Below are 19,676 nucleotides of genomic sequence, written 5' to 3'. Positions count from 1 at the left end.
CATAAAGGAAAGATGAAACAGTCCGATCCACAAAAGTCTTTGCCCAGTGTTAACTGTTCCTTGCCTTGATGGATAAATGCTAAGAGAACCCCCCACCACCCCACTCAAACTGATTCATCCACATAAGATGTGCAGTAAGTGCTCCCATGAACTCTAGAAACTCCAAGAGTATGAAATCAGGGTAGAAAAAAGTTATAGATGTGTAGATTTTTAAGCCCTCATGAATTCTTAACAATAGTTTTCTTTGCCGTTTTATATCTAATATTTGTTGGATAAAGCAGATTTTTAAAAATCAGGGTGCAGACAATGCCAAGGAGGCAACATTTTCAGTTTTTGCTTCCTGATGTAACATATTTATAGGAAAAGACCACAGACCTGGAAGAACATGCTGACAGATTCTCCTGCAAGAATCAGCAAAGCCTGTCACCCTGCAAGCGTGGTATTTCAGCAGTTCAAGGAACTTGAATGCTGCTGGGCCTGTAGCCAGGACAAATATCCACCTATACATAGATCCTCGAATGTGCCACAGGCGAGTTGGTCTCGATTGTTCTTTTTCATTCAATAGGAGGATTTTTAAAAAGGAAAGAGAATTAAAAGTACTCACTTTTACACGCCGTTGGGTAACAAGACGAAGGACTGCGAAGTTGTGAAGCCTGCAAGTTTTTCTTGCAATGTTGCCACCCATGGCCGTGCTGCACAAGCACAAGCACACGCAGCCCTCCTTGGAAATACGAACAACTCCCTGTTAGCGTGGCCTGGGGAGAGCAGCCTCTGCACACCCCACACCACAACCAGCCCCTGGCTCCCCCACAGCTCTGAAGGGGAGCTGCCTGAGCCTTCCCTCAAAACACACCACAGCAGCAGCAGAATGACCTTGTGTCACGAATTTCATTAGGAAAACTTTTGGGGTTTTTGTTTGTTTATTTGTTTGGTTGGGTTTTTTTTGTTTTTAAAACAAAGAGCACTTAGAGCTCTAGGTTTTTTTAAAGCAATAGGAGGAATCAATGTTGAAAACGGATCTTCCCGCCTAGTCCCGCTCTTGTCCTGACAAGGGGGAGCCTTTACCTCCGGGTTGTTCTGAGCTCCCCGAGAGGCGGCGCTTCCTCGGCGGGAATACCACAGAGCCCTCCCGGCGCCTCTGCGGAGAAGCCTTGTTACTACCATGGCCCCAGAGGCTCCAGCCGTGTGCCCTCCCAGGCCTCCTACATCCCCCACCCCGAGCCCCCGACCTCATTCGGACGAGCTGCCTCACACATACGCAAACTGCAGAACTTTCCTCACCTCCACACGCCTTTCAGAAGGTTCTCCTCCCTGCGGCAAAGCAGCCCCGAGCAGTTTCTGCGAGAGGGTCACAGTTATCCACGCCCGCCTGCGGGGTGCCCCCCCAGCGAAGACCCTCTCAGCCAGTCCCTGACACTTAGACTGTCTTTGAGGAAGGTGGGTCAGAGAGCTCCCTACGTGGTGGCAGCCACACACCGAGGTGGGGCAGGGGAAGGTGAGATGTTGGCTCTTGCTGGGAGCTTTTTCTTTGCATGTATCTGACTGCCTCTCACATTACAAAGTAATTGTTCAAAAGACACCAGTTGTCTAGATATTAACAATGTTCCTGGCTGCATGCATACACTGATGAAGTAGTTCTCTGCAAGGCACTGAGGAAAGCACACGGATCGCTGTTTCTTCTCCACTGTGCCACTTTGGCACTGGATCCAATATCCTCTGCTTGCCATCACAGGGATTAAACTCAAGGCTGCTTTCTTTAGCGACTACATTTTAAATATATCCGGAAGGGCTGAGAAACGGGGTGGGGGTGGTGGAAATAAAATTGCTTGTATTTGGGAAGGTTGCTTGAGCCCCTCTGTTTAAATAGCTATTCCACTACCATTCCAGTTCTTAGCATTTAGATGACTGAGAAGTAGAGGTCATTAAGTGAGGTTTCTCAGAAGCGCTGAATATTTGTTATTTCACTGACAGGCTGCAACCTCTGAGGAGTGAATCTCCTCATTCATCTTTTTTCCCTTTAGCACAAAAGGAAGCCATTTGGGCAGGGCGCAGGCCAGAGGAGATCTGGGGCAGCCAACCCCTGATGTCATTGCTTTTTATCATAGTGCACATTTGAAAAATGCCAACAAATTTCTTGTCAGCGCTGCTGTAAATAACATGTAATTTCAGTGCAAGTCTAGGCAACGTCTTACACTTCCTGGAGACTCGGAGAAGCGGGTCCCTGAGGAGAGGAATTCAGTGTATGGCATTCATGCTGGTGCTTTGTTTGACAGTTTAATCTCACAGTCTGGATGCTTAAAGTAATATGGCTGTTCGTTCTCTCCCCTAAAATGGCGGTCCTGCATTCCCTCCACTGCTGCTCAGAGTCACAGGGCAAAGATTTGTCACCTTTACAGGTTAAAAACCATGGCACTACAGCTCAGCACAGGCTTTGCTATTGAATTAGCAACATGGAGAAGGAGCCAATAGAGTCCTTACCTGAAATGGGAAAGTGTGTATTTTACTTACCATTAATTTTGAAACTTCCTCCTAGTGAAAAATTGAAAGCGGATAAGCAGTTTGACCAATAGCCAACTCTCAATATTACTGTCTTGTCTGCAAATGGACTAAGGGCTACAGCCATAAATAACTTGCTTATTTTTAATGTCACTCCAGAGTGAAAGTTGTAGCTGGCTAAATGCAAGAAGTGCTTCCTGATTATTAAAAAGGATTTTTGGTACTGAATTTTGCAGACCGTCAACATAATACAGACTTATCAAGACAAGCCTATGCTGACTTCCTTAAAACAGCTTTTATCTTGCTTTTCACACCTTGAGGATTCTTGAAAATACCTACTCTAATACAACTTAGGCTCCTTCTTGCTTTTTTAACAGCTTCCCCCCCCTATAGCTGAAAAGCATTGGCAGCTGGCAGCTGCTGTGGCCAGGATTCAGACACTAATCTAAACTATTTTTCGAAACTCCCCATCTAGTCCCTTCCTAACTAGAAAGAGATCAGCACCTTTAGAGGACAGTTCACATATTCCTCAAAGAGCTGGATTTATGATGTTTCTGGCTGTGACCATTTCTCTGCTTGGAATGTAAATGACAACTATACTAAAATCAGACAACAAAAGTTAGATGACATAACCCCATACCTCAGTCTCCACTTTATCATAAAACCCCTATGTATTTCAACTTGCTGGTTTTGAATTGCCTATCCTAAAACTAAGGATTACCTTACATGAACCTAATCTGAGCTAAGATGCACAGTGCTCCTTCCTTTATCCAAACATGGTCAAGCTTCAGCTTCTATTTCTCATACTAGATAGTTTGGATTCAGTAGTCAACACAGAATAAAATAACCATGACTGGCAAAGAATTGTATATGAGACCCATGCTCTGAGAAAGCTCACAGGTGCTTCTTACATATCCTGCTAATGAGTCTTTATGCATGGATGGCGTCTCATTCATGATCAAACGGAAATTTTCCCAAGACAAACTGGCAATGGCCTTGGAATTTTTCATGCTCTCAGCTATATGTGATTATCTGGGCATATTTTACCTGATTCATGACAACCTAAAACAAGGGCCAAAGGCACTCATGATAATCACTGGGTTTTGCAAGCAATTAATTTAATATTTCTGAAGAGTAAAGTCCTTTAGTGTGTAACTAAAATATTTGGGTTTAAAGTAGAAGTACTTTTTATAATATAAATCATGGAACAGATCATCTCTTCTGTCCACAAGCTCTATGAAACTCTATACCATAAAGCTGATTTTCTTCAGTGGGATTTTGTATTCAGACAACCAAATTCATCAACATTTAGGGAGATTATGATTAATTTAATGATTCGATTGATTTTATGATTTAACTTCAGTCCAGCAACAAGTTATTGTGAAAGTAGTTTGATCACAGTATTGTTTTCTGTTTAGTGTAATTATAACCGTAGAATACCTTCAAAAATACACTTTCTTAATTGTATCATTGCTTTACAGCAACCATCTCCTTCCAGAGAGGTATGGTTGGATTATAAGTGTTTACTTTGACCCTCCCCACTTATGGACGTAATAGGAAACTGCTGGTTTTGCCTAAGATACCTGGATACGCATGTGAAATTAAATCCTTTGCTTTTAATTTACATTCTTCTATCAGTTATGATAGGATCTGGCATGACATAACAAGTGTACAACTTTTTCCCCCATATCCATCTATTTGGGCTATTGTTTGTCTTGTTGTCTTTGTTGTGATATGTTCAGATATAAATAACCTGTTACAAAACTCTCTGCAGGGAAAAGAAACAGTGAATGAGTCATTGACTACCTACAAATATAACTAATAAAATATGGAAGTATAATAAAGATCCATCTTAAACAAAACAAAATTTTAAAATTTGATAGTCTTAATGATACCCAATTTATCACTGAACAAAATACAAACTCTTTTTTTGAGGGGGGAGGGGAAGACACATTTGTGTGTGGAATTCTTCTCAATTATTTCAACTGATCGAAAGAAACAAAGTAGCATTGGATTTAGATTGCAGTCTTAGCACTGCAATGGCAATGTACTATATCCTGAATCATCTGCAAAACTCTCAGTGCAGTTAGCAGCTTGGAAATGTGTGATCAGTACCGTTTTCACTGCTGAAGTCTACATCTCAGTCTCAAGAATATATCATCACAATGAGCGTAATTTGCTGTAGAATAAGGCACAGAGAAAAATGTGCAATGTCTCTATTCCCACTGGTGCACAATATATATATACATAGTTATGAAGAAAAGTACATATTACTGTGCACTACACTGATCCCCGTACACTTTTTGCCCTTTTGCTTTATGTCCTTTTCTAGACAGTGGAAGAGGATGAAAATTATCAGGCAATAAAAAACTGTAGCAAATGCCAGACAAAGTAATAGAGGAGTTTAACATATTGCCACCATTTCAAGGTCAAGCTCCTGTGACACTGGTTGCTTTAGGAAAGCAAAGGTGTGGAAGTACAAACATGCAGCTGCTTAAAATAGGAATAGATATAACACACTTCTATCTACCTTGTGTGCTGAACTAGAATTTAAGTTACATTAATTGCTATTCATCTTCATTTTGGTGTTTCAATAATACATCACATTAATAGCAGATATTATGACACATTTCCTTGTCAAACATAGATATGTACTGAGCAGTGCACTGGGAGAAGATGATTGAGGAAACTGTTGAAGTGGAAAAATAGTCTTTACTACCATGCAAGAGGGCTGAGCTTGCTATTCTATTTTTTAAGTTTTAAACATGCTGATCAAAAATGCTTGGACACTTGAAGTTTTCCTGATAGATTTGGGTAATTTTCTCACTTTTTTTCATTTATTTAATATCTGATTTCAGATGGAATGAGAAATGGGTTTGGTTTGGTTGGTTGGGCTTTTTCCCCCCCAAATAAGCACATTAGGAATACATTCTCCACTGGCCTATGGCCCTATCACAAATTGAAAATAACTTATTAGAAAAACCTTAAGAGTCATCCCCCACCTGCAACTCACCTGAAACAAACCATACCTTCCAAAATTAAATTTAGGACAAAAATAGAATACTGAAGACTGACACACTTTGTGTTCCAATATAGCAATTATTTGCTTAGCTGATTTTATTATACAAGGACTTTGCCAAAATCCTGGGTTGTGCTGTGTTACAAATAACATTGTAAGAATGTTATTTATAAAGCACATTTTTTTGTTTTTCCTATTGTAATATTTATTGTTCTATTTGTGTTCCACAAGCCAGGGAAACTTCATATTTGTGGGTGCACACTCCATTCTTACAGCATGTGCGACTTCCAAACTTTAATGGAGGACCAGATAATTTTCTACTAAAGGGTAAATGAAGTGTGCACCTGCAAATGGGAAGTTTATCTACATTCATCCTGGTGTGGATGGAAGATATAAGCCCAAGTTAAAGAAATGGAACAAAAGTCAGATCAAAATGTGCTCTATACCTGATAGATAAAACAAATGCGCATTTTGAAGAAGGTAAGTGGCAATTACACATGACATTTCCTGAACTGTATTTGATTACCCTGTAGAAGATTAGATGGGTAGTTTCTGATCTCTTTGGCTCATGTTTAGAATAATTTTGTTACGGATTCCAGGCTTTGGTGTTCTTGCTTGAATCCACATCATAACTTTGCCTTCTTAACAAAGTTTCATGAAAACTCATTTTAAAATATAAATTTTTCAGGCCTTGGAGAAGCAGGTGTTCTACTTATCACTGCCTTCGTCTGAAAAGGCTAATGAGTATATTATCCCTACCATGTAATAAAATCTGAACTGATTTACAAAGCCTACATTTTACTGAAGTCCCCTATATTTGCAATGGGCTGGGCATATCAAAAGCAAAGTGGACATGCAGAATTTTCTCTTGGTGAATCTGATCCCTGCTTTGGAGGTATCATCTAGTAGCATGACTTGTATATAGTATTCACTGAGCCTGCATTTAATTAATAAAGAGTACTCTATCGAGGAGTGCTCAAAAGGCAAAGCTTATACAGCAGTTCTCCTAACTCAGTTCTCCATCCAGGTTCCCAAGTTATTACACAAACAAGAAGCAAAAGCAGGAAGCTAGATTGCAGAAAATTCTGGCAGAGGAAAACTATGTACAAGAAAATTCAAGTGGAGTTGTATCTCTATAATTGCTGATAGCGCTTGGGTTTTGTTCAAAGATGGATGATTCGGATTCACCAAAGTATCCATTCAAAGAAGACATCTGTCATGTATCTGGTTATCTTCTGTAATACCATCCTTTCTGAGAACATGAACTCATATCTACTTGAGTAGATCATTAATTAAAAAGAAGCCAAGAGGGGGTAGAGTAAGACAAAAAGGTCAAGGTATTTACCAGACCACAGGATTGTGGCAGCTTTTATAATCCACAGAGGTGCAATCACAAACAGTGGAAATATCCAAAGCCTGTTGGATCCACACAGTCCTAGGCCCAGATTTTATGCCATCCCTTTCTCCCAGACTTGCCTTCCTGAATGAGGCATGCAGAGCAATTAGTTAATCTGTCATTGAGAACACGATCTTGTTCACTGCCATTGCTGAGGCTCCATGACATCAGTGGCTCAAGGGCCTTACGAAATTCATCAGCTTTTGCAGGTATTTAAATCCTTGGTGCTCAAACTGATGCAAGGATCCACATGTGGACCAGCAAGTGGAGCACGCCTACGACAACAATGATCTGTTTGCAGACCCATCACTAAATAGCACTGAACTAGAACAAACAAAAAAATCTACTAAAGTATGATCACAGCATGACCAGTAATTGAAACATCTGAAACATTTTATGATTCTCACCACAGAAAAATCTAAGCAGCATGAAAATCCTCATCCCAAAGAAGTGCATTATTTGTACAGAAGACAATACACCAACTCTAAGTAGCAGTCAGCTGGAAAAAGAATCCATAATTAGGAAATGTGCCTTTCAGGGCACTAATCATAGTGGAGTTTTGAGTTAACATAATTGTAATTACAGGACAAATACATTGATTCGGGTACAAGAGCTTCCCTTCAAAACCTGTCACTTCATAGCAGTCTCTTTCTCCAGACACTTAACAGCCATGGTAACTGGAAGTTGTTCTTCAAGCATAGAAATTAGCAAGAGTTATCTCTGATGCTGGCTTTGCATGAGTCGGTATAGGTAGGTAGTCTGCTTCATGCTCTTGAACAAAACAATTAGGCATTTTTCTTAACTCTAAAATTTCCCTTTAAGCAAATGGTTATTTTTGTGTGTGTGTATGCAGACAGTTAATAATTTGACAGTCATTTTAGTGCCTTAGTACTGCTAGAAGTGTATTTTCTTTTTCGTGATGTCCAAACAAATTATTTGTTAAAAATAAACTGCGTTGTAGCACAGTGTGAAACAGAATTTAGCAGGCAGAAGATCAAAAGGAATTAAGTGGCAGAGCTCTGGCCTATGTGCTTGTAAAAATTGATTTGACTTAATAAGTTTAATGCAAAAGGGAATTGCATTGTGTGCAATGCTTAACTGTTGATTTTTAAAAAGTATGGGAGCACATCTCTGCTGATGTCCATTGACTAAGCCCATGAATACATAAACTGGGTGCTTCACCTTTATTTTTTTTTGAACTAATTCACACAAAAAAACCTGCTAACAGCTGCTGCTTTCCACTCATATGAAATACTTCTTTTCTCCATACTGACATTTAAAAAGTCCTGATTTGTTTAATTTATTGTTTTTTAATAACCCTCTGTTTCACCAAAGCATGGAGGTGCTGTGTCATTAGAAGTTAAAGGTAGCTGTTAAAAGCACTGTTTATATTACCTAAAAGTATTTAGTGAGTTTTGGGATTTTGTTGGGTTTTTTTTCCAGGGTGAAAACTGGCTTGGTTTGGATCAAAAGCTCCTGTGGAACGGCAGAAATATTGAACTTACCTGGACAAGCAAGTAATTTCTGTTTATATTAGGTCTGTAATCAGCCTCTAAAAGGCCTTTTAGGCTTTGGATGTGAAATCAAGAGACACAATACTTACCAATCATAAAAAGACTGCCTTGATGCATTCTCACACTCACTTGCCTTCTCAGTAAGCACTGCCTTGGTCCCTTCCTTTTGTGAGAACAAACAAAGTGTTATAGCCATTTTTCTGCAAAATCGTTTTGCCTGTATGAGGATGTACGTGCATGACACCCGCTTGGATGAGCAGCCATGGCTCTTAAACAATCCTGTCGTTTGTTCAAGGACATTTTTCATATTTATGTTGATAAACCAGTAGCCTGTTTCCATCGTAGCTGCTACCACAGTCACATAGCAACAAAGCATCCCAACTCCAAGAATATCTGAGAAGACGACAAAAGTTGAATGCAGTCTAAGATGCATAGCTTAGGTTAAGATGTGACTTTACTTATTTGTCCTTGACTAGTCAAGAGATCTCTTTGCTCCCTGATTTTATTACAGCTGTTTATGGGTGTTTGATATACATCCCATAAACTTAACTGGGAGTTCCATCACATAACATGAGTTAGTTATAGTCATATAGCTGCTATATTTGAGGAGAATCCAGGCGCCATGGTGCAGGGTATGAGCAGGGTTGGGGGTATCAAGCGGGGGGTTGTTTTTCTTGCCTATTGCTCTCTAAGACTGAAACATTGTGCATGGAAGCAAGTGATAAGAAAGCTGTGAAGTTTCTTTTGGCATTACTGAGCCCCAGTTGAGCCTAGTTGAGAGCTGCCATATTATGGAGCAGGCAGCAGAATTCGGCTGCTGGAAACCAGTCCCATGTGTCACACATTAACATCAGTCTCTTCTTTCCCACAATGACTTTTTTAAGTCTCCATCTGGAAACAGAACCAAGTCAGCTGACCCAATTTATGAACATCCTTCTGACCCATCTTTGTTACTATTTCCTGATATTCTGGTCTTGTTGGAAAAACACTAAGAGACAGCTTACAACATTTAATTAACATGGTCTTCTCTAGCCTTTCCCTTACTATCTGCCATACCAGAGAGAAACTGAACTAAGATAGAATTCTATTCAAATAGAGAACTTCCTTTGACTGAAGTAGCACTAGGGAAAACAGAATTAAAGTTTTATTTATGAGATGTACATTTTCCTTTGGTAAGTTCCAAAACAAGCTGGAAACCTACATCTTGCTAACAAAACCAGCCCCCATTCACATGCTCTCGAACATTTTACTGCACATACCCTTTCTAAACAGACCGTGTTAAAGACACATTTACTTCCCCGTGTAAGTTCATTAGAGTTTGCTATTCATGATAATCATTTACAGGAAACTACCATCAACTTTTACACATACTAAACGAGTAGTCACAGACCATGACCATGAGTATTTCTTGCGCGTGGCCTTGTACAAGCAGAAAGTTTTTGACATCTGCAGTTCTGAACCGAAGTCCAGGAATCTGAATGCTTCTGAATCTGCTCTCAAAATCTTGGTCCTTGAAGTTTCTCACCTGAAGTGCCCCATTTCCAATCCTTCGCTTGTGATTAATGACTTCAGGATCAGACCTCAAACTTCTCTGTATTTCAAAATATATTAAGTTTCATACTGAAAGAAAACCTCTAAGGAGTGGTATCACACAAGGGGCAAATTCTGCTGTGGCAATCAGTGCTTATGTATGACAGTTGTTCTAACTCTGTTCAAGTCAGCAGTTTAAACTGCTTTGTCCTGTAAATTACAGCAATCAAAAATTATTCTTGCATGAAAAATGGATATCCACATGGACTTCCGTGAGGAAAGAAAACGAACACAGCAGTGTTTTCCCCTTGTTCTTGTGCAGTTATTCTCACAGGCTTGCACCTGCAGCTCCATACTGTTAAGGCAGGCACTCAAAGGAACCAATTGCCACTGGCACAGAACTCTCCCCTTCCTTCCCCCCTCTTCCTGCCTCTTGGTTGTAGCTTTTGGTTTCCATTAGAGACCCAAAGACACACATGCAACAAAGCCTCACAACCTGTCAGCAGACAGAACAGCCCTGATCCAAGCCCACCTTGGTCAGTGCGGACAGCATTACAAACAGAAATGACCAGCCCAAGGCTTGACCTCTTAGGGCTCCTGACAGGAATGGCAGAATCAGTCTGGGAAACATCCCCTAGTGAGTCGCTGGGAAACATATTCCCTTTCCCTTTTCCCTCTCTGCTTTTGTTTTTCCCCACCAGTAACTTTTACCCTTAGAGTCTATGTCTGCAATACTACAGGCCCTTTTGTGCAACACTTCCAATAGCAAAACTGTATTCAACTGCTAGAAGTATAAACTTCAGCTTTTTAATTGGTCTTATTCAACTGCCTTTCCCCGTCCCAGTATATCAAAAATATGCAGGTGTATATATAATACACATGTGTATACATATATATACACACAAGAAAAAAAAATAAAATCTCAGCTACTCTTTGAATTCAACTTCTTATCCCAGTTAATTTAGAAGCATTTACATCATCTCCACTACCAACGCCAAAAATCTTTCCTGCAGCAGAGCAAGTGTACTTCTCATCTATGTACTGGGTTAGGAATTGTGCTTGGACAGCCTACACAGAATTGCATAGGGTCTGTTTATTCAGGCAAAGCAAGCAGCACGCAGACCAGTTTGCATCTAGAACCTTACTGCCCTTAAGTCCATTAACAACAGCTGTCACAACTATGAAAGGTGGTGATCCATACAAGATTCAGCACTAAGTGCACAGGAGAGCTCTCACTGACTTGCCTACCAGAAGCAGCATTTGTGTACATATACTCTCAGTGCCAACAATGGACAGCCCAGTGCAGACCGCGGTTCAGAAACATCAGGTCATACTTCTACTCAAACATGCCGCAAAGTAACTTTGAAAAGGGAACTGGTGAAAATGTATTTTTACCATCATACCAGTCTATCATCTCATTACAGCTGTAGGCTCTTTCTCCTTTGCACTCTTACATTGTCATGAGGAAAGCGGTTCCCAGTTGACATGGAAGATAAAATCCATAAGCATGCAAAGTGAGACAAAGTAGTTTTTAAAGACTGCCACTTTTATTAGCACGAGAAAAAATTCCTACTCTGAATGCTAACAGCTTTTCAACATGAGTTCCTGGTGCTTTCTATTGGGAGCTATCAAGAACCTTGCAGGGAATTAACATTTCATTCTATATATCACAATAAAACAACTAAACATGCTAATACATAAACAGAGAAAGTGAAGCATGCAACAAGCTTCTAATCGTAGCACTAATAATACAGAAGGTGAGCCACATTTTATCGTATGTCCCAAAAGAAGGCATATGTGCTACATTTCAGCCAGCCATGAAGAACTTACCTTTCATTGTGACGACAGATCATACAATAAATCTAGTTACCAACAGCAGCTCAAAAAAAAAAAAAGCACAGAAGCAACCCTTACTTATTGTCCAAGGTCTAGCATCCAGCATTAGGACTGTGAAGACAAAATACCAGCCAAAGCATGACACATCACCTTTCCAAAGTCTTAATTCTGGAAGAGGTTGATTCCACCTCTGTTACACTGAATAACTCTCCACAGATCAATACTTATGTGAAATAGGTTTCCTTATGGTTACATGAACATTGTTTTTAATTAGAAAATGCAGGACCCACCTGGTTCTGAGATGAAAGTTGTAGTAAGACTAGAAACAACAGGAACAATTAATTTACAGCCATTGCAGACTTTTAACTGTTGTATTCCCAAATACTTGTTCCTAGCAGTGATGAGACCTGTGGGTGGGCTTCCATTGACTCATTTAGGAGGGAACCCATGCAACATGTGTGATCTGCCCTCTGAGCAACACCACCATAATGAAAATGAGAAATGATTTACAAACAAAAAAAGTCAGAAACATAAAAAATAAACATCACATTTATTTAAATAAAAATATACACACAGTGTACAATGGATATGGCTTACAGACAGCAACAAAACAAAAATGCTAAATCCTGAAATATAAAAAGAGTTGAATTGCTATAGTTGTGCTTTATTTCTCTGAACAAACACACACTATGGACTGAAGTGCTACCGATGTTAACTTATACACAGCCCCATGTACTCCAGAGCATGAGAAAGGAACATAACAAGGAATAGCTATACAAAATGAAAAGAAATACCAAAGTAATTGGGGATTCTAGGAATTCTAAAGTGAGACCATTCATAAACAAAAGAGAAGTGCTAAAAACTTTTAAAGTACTTTGTGTGCACGGAAAGAGTACAAAACACCACTGCCAACAGTTAGAGATCTAAGTAAGAGCAGTACGGTCCAAATCTCAGCATTCCAAACCACACAGATCCAGGGTGCTCTATTATCACAGCCAGATTTCTACTGTAACTTTTCCTCCCTGTCAGCACACAAACCTCATGCTTTATGTTTCAGCTCTTTGGAATACAAATACATTGGCTCACAAGAGTCCTCTGGTTTATGTATTCTGAAGTATTAAGTTTCATGTTTATTTGAGCAAATGCAAGTTTTTAATCTTGCATCATGAGTATCATGCTGAAATCTATTGTTGCTGTATTACTTATTCAGTAGACGCTAAGAGAGAGAGATTAAATAAATGCTTGAGTGCTGCAGAGTGCAAGCTGAATGTTCTAGCAACACAGTAGTCAATGTGCTGTGTGACCGAGGAAAAACAAAAGCAATGTTCCAGAGACTGAAGTCTGGGATTTTTCTCTTTTTTGCTTTAAAAAGGTACCTGTGTAATTTTACTTTTTTTTTTTTTTTTAAACATGCAATTTACAAGGTTAGTTTTGTTGTGAAGAACACTAAATTATTTTAAAGCACTTTGATTGTAGACACCTGCTTTTAAGCCACAGATAAACGAAAAAGCAAGATGCAAATTCATGTCTCATGGCATTGTCTGTACAGCTCACTTCTTTACAATTAGAAAAAACATAAATATAGATACAAATGGTTTCAAGTTTACAACATAGCCAGCTGACACAATACACATTTAAGGCTGTTAACTGATTACATACATTAATTCTGCAAGTAATTTTGCCACATAGTTTTTAATGCCATTTCTTTCTTTACTACACTGGTTGATGTTCAGTTCATTTTCTGCTTTTTATAAGTGGCCCATAGGATTTCCTGGAACTTCTGTTTAAACTAGAAATAAAAATAAGCTTATTTTCTGAAGCTCTTAATAGGCATATTATACAGTGGGCTTCGAAATGATATGTTGCACTTTTTCCCACCTAAATTACTAGTGATGATTTAGAATACCATTACAATTTATTTCACTACAAATAAGTGAATTTTCATCAGGACTGATTGATTTAGACATAGAAAGTGTTTGCTAATTTCCTTATTTCGTTTACCTAATGCCAAAATTCAGACAGCACAAAAATTAACATTGCAAACGGCTTCATTAAGACTCTTCTCAGTTAATATTTTGTTTCAGCTGTCCTCCTAAATTGTTTCCTCTTTATAACACATACATTGCTAGTATTCCATGAAAATACACACCTTCACATAGACAAAAATCAGATAACATAATTAAAAACTTCTGTCTCCTAATTGCTCCATAAAAGCCAAAATATAAACATTAACAAGAACATATTTTAAGCTTCCTAAAAGAAGGCCATTTAATAACATCAGGCCTAGGCATGTTATGCATTGTAACAGTACTACAGTCAACTCTGAAAAAAAAAAACCAACCCTACTTTAACCTCTATTTAGACACTAGTCTGTGGTACAAAACCCCCATATAAGCCTGTAGTGCATTGTACAACTATTCAAGGCTAGAAGCCCTTATTTCAGGATTGCTTAAAGCAGATCCTAATGACCTTATTTCTACAAATAATGTATTCTGTGAGGAAGCAGGATTTGGCTTTAGATACCAGATCTATCTTTGAAGGTTCATCTTCTAGCCTTTGAGAACTGCTCTCCCCTCAAAGGAGATTATTTTATACCCTAGAAAAGTTTTAAGAGAACAGATACGGAACATCTTCCGTGAATCTGCCACCAAAATCAGAATACTTCCCTTAACCCTTTGCAAAACAAATGGTGTAGCTTGCCCATAAAAATTCACCTGCTTAATTTTACTCCTCTGATGTTCACAGTGAACTACAAGGATATGTGCAAGACCTCAAAGATGATTTAACTCCTCTGTTAGGCATTCAAACAATGCACAGCTTCCACAAAGAGTACTCCAAGTAATGTAACTATCAACCTGCAGCAAACCCTTTTTGTTTCTTCATAAAAAGCAAACCACAAAACCCACTTATTTGGAATCCATGACATTTTTCTGCTTTAATGACCCAGCCTTTGCTTGTATGGCCTCCGAAAGGCCACAGCAGGCAATGACCAAACCAGGGAACATTTGATCCTGATTCAGTACTGAAGTAGCAACAAGGCTCTTCTAAGAGACTTGGAACCACATCAGTTGGTTATACAAGGGACTCATGACCTACAAAAAGATGTTCCAATAAAAAGAAACGGCTTGAAAAAGTTCAGCCTATTCAGCTCAAAAGCCAGCCTACTCTTCTGTAATAGCCCAAGCTCAATGAAGTTTCATTGCAGCACACTGATGTGGGGTTTGGTTTCTTTCCCGTATTATTTAGTTTCAGAAGCCATGATGGGAACAGTTGTTAAAACAAAAAGGACAGGAATCCAATGCCTTTTTTATTTTCCCCACCCCACCAGCCCCCAGAAAAAAAGGCTTCAATATGGGAAAAAAAAAAATCTTCACTATAAAAGTAACATGATAGTGTTAATGGCAATTTAGAACTCAAATGGGAGTAAAATGCTGAGACAAGATCTTGAAAGACTGTTTTCCTGATAAGAAGCAAATCTATAGAATTTGGTATTTTGAACTTGACAGAATGCCCATGGGACATGAAATGAAGAATTATAGGAAACCATAGTACTCACCAGTGAATACCATCCCCACAGAGACTTTTACAGCTTGTTTCAGAATTACTGTAGGAAGGCAGCATTCTCTATTGTACATCTCTAGGATTATTTCAGAGGTGCACGAGGAATTTACTGCTAGTTCTAAATTGCACATATAGGTATTTTTAAGCTAATAACAAACATGGCAGACAGAGAGAGCTAGTGCAGCAACAGAGCAAAACACTACTGTCCTAGGAAGATTTATGTTCCATAAATCCACAAAGAAGTTTTGTAAAGATCAGCTATGTAATAGTTAAAGACCCAAACACAAGTTTATGAACATGTCCACCCACCCAGTGAGTAGTGCCCACTTCTACTGGTAGACGACAGGAAAGGCATTATATTCTCATCTGCCTGAGCTTAGCTATGACGTAACACCAACTCTTCTGACATCTATTGAAGTAATACATTCCAGAAGAACAAAGAAGTAATTCATGACAGCACATTATAAAATAATCAACAAATGCACCAAAATACCACTTAAATGACTTTTCTTTGAAAAAATTTCCAATTAATTAGGTAAATATATTGTATAGGTGAATTCCTGGCTTCACTCAAGTCAATGAATATTGGAACAAGGGTCTGTTCCTGATGTTCTACGAGTCCCAAGGCCTGATCTTGCAAATATACAAGAAGGCTTTAATTGTAGATCATTTGCATGCAATTATCCAATTAGAATTTGCAGAATCAGGCTCTTAAATATGAATTCTTACTGGTATAGTTACAGATTTATATCCAGGTAATGGGCATTAATGCATTAAAAATAACAAATTATAACTCACAGTGCATCGAGATTTATTTGACTTCCATAGCAGTAAGAAAACATTAACTTCTTTATCCATGGTAATTAGAATTTCCTACAGATGCACACATTCCCAGTGCAATTTCATCCGAATAAAATTCTCACACTTCTGCTCCAGATATTTTTTTTTTCTCAAAATGAAGGCATTACATAAAGGTCAGTAACCAGTGAATATGGGGGGGGGGGTTAATTGTATTTCTCTCCAGGAGGCAGAAGGCGGCAATAAACAGACAAAATTAGAAAACACAAATGTTCTTTGCAAGACAAATTTCAGGACTAACACAAGCTGGCAGAAGCATTAACATTCATTTTGAAAGCTGATAGTTCTTCATCTTAGCATGTTTACATGCAGCATTACAAAGTTGATATAAATCAGCTGCAGTGGCTAACTAGTCCTACTACAGCAGGTTACTCATAATTATAACCTTTCTCTTAGGCTCTGTAATAACATACATGTTTTTATAGCCTGAAGATACATTGTCTCCTGTATATATAACTCATTTTCTTTACCTCTAAAGAAAATTTAGTTTTAAGGGTTTACAGTAAACGTGAACAGGACAGGTCAAATTCAGGTCAGCTTACTGAAGAATTACCCCCCCTGATTTCAATGTGATTTATGAGAAAGTGAAGTAAGTGTTATTTGGCTGTGGTACAGAAAGCCAAGAATGATACATTCAAATGAACTGCAAGGAATCAGAACGGAATTACTGAAATTACAGGCTGTAATTACTAAAAACATATTAAGAAGCTACCATGCTTATGTAAAGAAGCTAAATGTAATTACCAAAATTATATTTAGCCCAGGCATTAACACTAGAATCTTTCGTAAACACTTCTGTGAAGGATTTCATCATTAGCCATCAAGACCTCGGTGCTATGCTGGTTCCAGAAAACACTATTTCCAGCAGTAAGAGACCCCTTAAATCAAACCTCAGGTTTTGGTTCGGAGTCAGCATGCCACCTTCCAGATTGCTAACCTCAGTTCCTACAGCAAACAATATTTGCCTCTGAAATCTTCAATCAAATGACCGAAATAACTAACTCTAGCTGGCTTGTGAGTCATACTAACCTTCAACTTCACAAAGAAAAGTTGAATATATTTGGTTTTGAGAATATTCAGTCCATTGCTTTTTCATGGTATTTTATTTCATAATGACTAACTGAAGTTATTTTAATGTATAATGATAAAACCTGATAAAAATAACACCTCAACTTGTTACACATTCCCAATTAATAAGTCATAAACAGTGATTTTTTTATTCACTAATTAGTGTGATGTATGTTCCTGATCACACTTTTGTTAAACTTAGGTGTCAGCTTTTCCATATGTCCCTTCTGGAGGTCTGTAGTACTTTGGGAAAGCCATCAGCTGTATCATGTTGAATGCATACTTTCTGCATTTGACATTCTTCAGTACATTCTCTATGCGGCATCCTTCTCTAGTGAAAGGGGGAAAAAGTACAACTTCATGAAACACAGAATAAATAAATATGCTTTATTTGTTCATTGCAGAGTTTCAGCAACAGTTGAAGTAAAAATAACAAAGATTCAACTCTACATTTTTGTTTTCCACAAGTGATGATACATCTTACAAAATTAAATCCAAGGCCAGGCCCAGTACAGTTATTGCCCTCAGAAATAGGTGATAAGATTTCCACTCCCCCCCAATATATTTGCCCTTGAGGTTTTAAAGTTCAGTAAAAATAATTTAAATACTTTAATTATACATTTGTTCTAATTCCATAAATATATCTGCCTTTTAAACCTTCTTATACTTTTTTCCAAATTGTTTGCTATATATGTTAGAGTACACGTTACCCTAAAAATGCGTATTCTAGGAATAAGGCATTTTATTAAGTCTGGCCCTAGAGATTTGCGAAGGAAAGTTTCAACACTGCTTCATTTCCCGTATGTTCAGCTTTGCAATGAAGAAAAAGAAGGAAAAAAAGAAAGAAATAGCTTTTCAAACAGCCCAATGCAACACTCTGCTTTAGAAAGGAATGATGTTTTTTCACATACAGTACAAAAGTCACAAGTGCCAAAGTGGTGCATCAAGACATAAACAGGACTTTGTTAAAAAGAATATAAAAGTGTCTTGAAAGCAAAAGCAACTAAAGCAACAATTACAAACTGGTTAATTTCATTACAAAACAGAACTTACTCCATTCCATTTAGTTACTTGACAGAAAGGTGTTAGTTGTAGCAAAGTAATAATCGTTTGTTAAACAAAAAAGATCCCATCAGCTAGTAGCAATGAAAATAACACAATGAAAGTTAAGTCTCACAAACCACCACCCTGAAATATTTGTCTAGGGGTTAGTTTGTGTTGTGCAAATTTTTTATTTTTTATTTTCTTTTGGTCAGACTAATTACTCTGGAAAGAAGGGTTCAAGCATTCAGGATTCCCCATCTTCTTCTATACAGTGACAGCATTGTAAGCGGGCTTTCTTTGAGCTAATTAAAGTGGGAAAGCTTTACCATGAACAGAAAGAGCAAATCAATTCACTCAATGCATAGTATACTTCTTAAAGTTTGGAGAAAAAATAACAAAAACATAGTACATTTCAGTCATTTTTATCTTAAAGACAAATCCTTGGGGTCTGAGACTGTAGAAATATTACAGCATAATTCCTTTTTTTAAAGTTAGTTTGTTGCTGTTTGTAGAAAAGAAAGGAACACGAGTGAAGTTTATTGATATTTGGCTAATAGCAAAGCAAGACTTAAGATAAGCCACACAACCAGCAAGTGTGAGCTGACAAGCAGCAAGGCGACAGGATAGAAGTGTCGAGAAGTTGGCTTGTTATCAGTTAGACAGCCTGTTTCGGGATCATCCGATTCATTCAGTGCTCCCTGGGTTTGTCTGCTGTTGAACAGGGGAAGTTAGGAACAAATAGAACAGCATTTAAACAGCAAAGAAAGCCAACATGTAAGTATTTTGACAAAGTGAAACTATATAACCATTTCAATGAAGGAAATTTATGCTAAATACTTCCAATATATTTATTGTGTCTACAGCTGATATGAGCAGCATGATGACAAGGTGTCTAAGAAGTTATTAAGCCTGCTAGTTACCTTGGAGTAGCATTCACAAGTTAACATCAAATAACTTAGGAGATGAACTATACTATCACTAAAATGAACACACACACCGAACAGAAATGAAATAAGGGAAGCTAAATAAAAAGTTAAGGAAGCAAAGAAAAAAAGATCATGAATATGTCATGATGCAACACGGACAAAAGGGCGTCTCCATGGTGTTTGCAGGCTTTTCAGTCCTGCTTCACTATCTACTGGGAAACACACAGGCAGAAATAGAATGGGCACATGCTCTTTTTTGGAAGAATTAGCAACTATTCTTCAACAGTTTTAAATGATGATAAATTGACTCCTTAAAAAATTCAGCAGTGCTCGTGGAAGTCAACAGCAGTTCTTTTGAGTTAAAGGCTCACATCTACATTCCTGTAATTACCTTATACCTTGTCAAGTCAACTCAGCCAGGAACTAAT

The 19,676-nt window shown here is 38.2% G+C and overlaps 1 protein-coding gene across 1 annotated transcript in view; it reads right to left on the bottom strand.

Moving 5' to 3' along the window:
- Window positions 1-17,476: 17,476 nt before the first annotated feature.
- The window catches only part of LOC104410650 (type II inositol 3,4-bisphosphate 4-phosphatase-like), a gene marked incomplete at its 5' end in the record, with an annotated part of 76,009 nt that continues 73,809 nt past the window's right edge, over window positions 17,477-19,676 (bottom strand). Inside the window, 1 exon segment of the mRNA XM_010020886.1 lies at window positions 17,477-17,609. Within this exon segment, the coding sequence (XP_010019188.1) occupies window positions 17,477-17,609 (133 nt within the window).

The sequence above is a fragment of the Nestor notabilis genome, unplaced genomic scaffold (assembly GCF_000696875.1).
Source record: "Nestor notabilis isolate BGI_N333 unplaced genomic scaffold, ASM69687v1 scaffold5418, whole genome shotgun sequence".
Lineage (NCBI taxonomy): Eukaryota > Metazoa > Chordata > Aves > Psittaciformes > Psittacidae > Nestor > Nestor notabilis.
This window is presented reverse-complemented; position numbering and strand designations above follow the sequence as displayed.